The 3,700-nt window shown below is 41.0% G+C and overlaps 1 protein-coding gene across 1 annotated transcript; it reads left to right on the forward strand.

Annotated features, from left to right (window-relative positions):
* Window positions 1-214: 214 nt before the first annotated feature.
* Window positions 215-1,443, forward strand: LOC101773412. The gene is made up of 2 exons (XM_004973231.4): window positions 215-558; window positions 1,094-1,443. The coding sequence occupies exons 1-2, from the start codon at window positions 342-344 to the stop codon at window positions 1,246-1,248; spliced, it is 372 nt and encodes a 123-aa protein (XP_004973288.1). The 5' UTR covers window positions 215-341; the 3' UTR covers window positions 1,249-1,443.
* The last annotated feature ends 2,257 nt before the right edge of the window (window positions 1,444-3,700 follow it).

Below are 3,700 nucleotides of genomic sequence, written 5' to 3' on the forward strand. Positions count from 1 at the left end.
TTATCTCTTTCTCTAACCTGAGATTGGTAGGCTTTTACAGTAATTCTGCACAAAGGAGGAAAAATTTTTACTTTCAGGATATAAGAGAAAACAAACTAACATTGAAAAAAAACTGAGCACCAAGAACTTGCCTTTTTAGAGCAAACAAAGACCTGGCTCAGATCCAGTCGTGTCCTTGACGGTTGAAAGAAAAGCGAGGGATTTGCGTCTAGCTCCCCCCCCTCTTTTTGAGAGGGATTTGCGTCTAGCTAGCAAGCAAGGGAAGGGAAAGGGACGCAGCGCAACCGAGCCCAGTCTGACCCCCCCTCTCTCCCGATCCGACCAGGCCCCGACCCCTACCCATGGCCGCGCCGCTCGCACGAGCGCCGCTGCCGCGGGCCCCACTTCGCCCCGCTCCCGCCGTCCAGTTAGTCCCGCGCGGTCGTCTCCGGGCGACGGCGGCCAGTGGTGGGGGCGCGGCCGGGCCCGTGCTCCGCACCTGCAAGAACTGCAAGCAGCAGTACGACCCGGTGGCGAACCACCCCTCCGCCTGCCGCTACCACACCGCCCACTTCGGAGGTGAGATAGGCCTCGTCGCTCCGTCCAGCAATCCCCGTGTGCCTGATTTTGCTAGAGTAATCATTTGAAGTATGTGTAGTTTTGGGGCCAAATGTGCTGAATTGGCTTAGCTGGGGTGTCAAAAAAGTTACCATTTGAAGAAATACGTTAGCTCTTTGGTGGGAAGGTTGTTCAGATTCAGTTAGCTTTTCGTTAGAGTTATCTCCCATGGATCAAGATAGGGGCAATTCATTGTTCGAAAATGAAAAATCATTTGCTCACTTGGTGCGCAATCAATTTGTGGTCACAAAAGTTCAGTGTCAGGGGTTTTCCATCATGAGCTGGCTTGTATGCACTCTTAATTCCAAGCTCCAAACTCTCACCACCTCACAATATTAGCCCTTGGAAGTAATGTCCTTCCTCCAAACTATTCACAACCTCATTAGACAGCTTAGGAATATGATTAACAGAGATGTTTTTCATCGAAACATTTTGATTAATTGCATTCTCTGAAAGAGTTAATCCATATCTAAATGATCTTTTTCTGCCATGCCAGGTGAAACAAAGAGAAAATTTGAAAGCGTTTACGCTGGTGGGACCATGGATACTCCAGATTCAGGCAAAGTGTTCCAGTATTGGCATTGCTGTGGGTCAGAAGATCCATTTGATGCAGGCTGTACTGCTTCCCCTCACTGTTCATACGATGATTGATGCCCCATGGTTGGTTATGTTCATGTAATTGTGTTGTTTCATGTGAATACTGGTTCCCAGGTTGTTAGCGCCTTACATGGGAGAAAGTATGTATGCGTGAAACACTTTTGAAATATAGTCTCTTGTTTAGCTTTAACCTTCTTAACCAAATGTTCTCTCTGGGGTCATTTAATTGATTTGTTCTTGAATACCTCACATATTTGCATCACTTTCTTGTGATTGTTCTATGGTTTTACATGGGATCCAGCTTCACATATTCCCTCATAATGTTGTTCTTACATGGGACAATGGATGGATGCTTTGAATACAGTTGGATTTTGTTTCTTGTTTAGCTTTTTTATTACTTGGAAGTTGACTGTCCCCTCTGGATATACATAGCCAGTTTGCTGCTCTCAGCTACAAAATTATGTCAGTTGTGTCTTTTCTTTGTTCCGATTTCTGTTTATTTCCTTTATGTATTTGGCAAATTGTATTCTACATTTCAGTGTGCATATACAAATTTCAATTTTGTCATAAGAGCTGGTGTACTCCTTTTCCTCTGGTTTAGGCTAGTAGATTTGCATAGGGTTGAAACAAACATAGGATGCATGTGATGCATCCAGTGTTGTGTTCTATACAATGATTTCATAAGTAAGTTTTTACTAGCAAGTGAAGTCAATTCCTACTAAGTATATATACAAAAGGGTCAATTCCTACTGTTATGACAGAAAAGCAATTCCCATGAGTGATTCATGTTATTATTCTCTTTTTTGTTGCCTTGTTGATCATAACCTGCCATTTTATAGCTTGACGCTTTCATGTCCAGTAGATAAGAAACTTATACATTACGAAGGGAATCTTGTTATTTTACATGTTTTGCTAACAAGTTTAACCAAGAGGATCACCAGTCCTATCATCTCATTATCTCAAGCCCTTTTTCTGTGGTGAATTTGTACTCCAGTATTATATTAGACGATCTGTTAGAGACCTGTTCTGTGCCTTCAAATGTTCATAGAGAAATGATAAGGGGTGAATGTTTTTATTTGATGTGCTCAAACTAGACATGATCATGGGCCGCCCGACCTAACAAACCCGAACTGACCCGCCCGAAAAAAATCCAACCCAACAGGTGCACCGGGATAGGCACGGGCCAGTGTTTTTTTGACCCGGCCAGAAATTCGGAGTTATCTTCCAAAACTGTTGAAGCTTTGATGTGTCTCCAGGATTGGTACCATGAGAAGTTAAATGCAATTGTGATAATATCTTATTGCATGTTTCACATATTTTCTACTTTTCCTCTACCAATTTCTATTTTCTTTGTAGCATCTGCTGCTAGTCCACAAGAAGCACTTGAAACTACTATTGATGAGGAGGAAGAGAAACCTCAAGTAGAGTTGTGCTAATCTGCCTATATCATCATTTCTATCACTATGTGAAGAGTGTCTTGTGTGCTGTTATGTACTTCTCTTACTTTGAGTTAATTCTGTTGAGTGTATGGATTATTTGCAACTTGGGAAACTTATTAGCTCTGTAACGTTGGTAGTTGCGAGTTGTTGTGCCTGGTGACTTGGTGATGCACTGAGGCTGTATTGACTATTAGAGATTTGAGAACTAGTGTGTGCGAGTGATTGTGGTACAATGTTGTTCCAAGTAAGTTGCACTGTTGCATTGTTTGTGTGATACAAACAAGGAGTACAAACTAAAGCATCCAAAATGCTGATGCATTTTCAGATGTCCAAATCATTTTTTTGTGTGTGCATGTGGCTCTGAAGAAAAACTAATGAATAAATTTGAAAGGAAGCCTACTTTGCAACCAGTGAATCTTTAATGATCGTGTGACTTTGTTTTACCTGTCAAGCATAATGTAGTTGCGTGCAGTATTTTTTTGCTTAAGAGAACACAAGTCAACAATCAGCAATGCGTTTATATGGTTAAGGGATAAATATATATGACAGGCAGCAATAGATATAGGAGGTTACTCAACGAGTTACAACACAAATACAAATTTGCGTTGAACCTAGAAGGCTAGAACTCCCATGCTTATTCTATATATATAGTTAGAAGTTTGGACATGACCTTGTGCCATGAAGGACCTGTTTAGTTGCCCGATTTTGGACAAACAAAATCACTGCACTAGCACTGTAGCATACTGTAACGTTTCGTTTGTATTTGTGAATTATTGTCTAAATATTAACTAATTAGGCTCAAAAGATTCAACTCGTAAAGTATAACCAAACTGTGCAATTAATTTTTGATTTCATCTACATTCAGTACTCCATATATGTACCGTAAGTTTGATGTGATGGGGAATCTTCTTTCTGTATAGTGCCAAAGTTGGGATTTTAGGTAGCTAAATAAGGCCGAAAATAAATTATAATTGCATTGACAGTTCAGCATACACCCTTTAACTATTGGCCATAATTTTTTTTCACATAGAACATGCAGCAAATTACCGGAGTTGACAAGCATCCCG

The sequence above is a fragment of the Setaria italica genome, chromosome VI (genome assembly GCF_000263155.2).
Source record: "Setaria italica strain Yugu1 chromosome VI, Setaria_italica_v2.0, whole genome shotgun sequence".
NCBI classification, from domain to species: domain Eukaryota; kingdom Viridiplantae; phylum Streptophyta; class Magnoliopsida; order Poales; family Poaceae; genus Setaria; species Setaria italica.

What these genes read in the sequence shown, in the direction of transcription:
- LOC101773412 (XM_004973231.4), top strand. Translation starts at nt 342, where the DNA reads ATGGCCGCGCCGCTCGCACGAGCGCCGCTGCCGCGGGCCCCACTTCGC. An exon ending in CCACACCGCCCACTTCGGAG is followed by an intron (nt 559 to 1,093) that starts GTGAGATAGGCC and finishes CTGCCATGCCAG; the next exon opens with GTGAAACAAAGAGAAAATTT.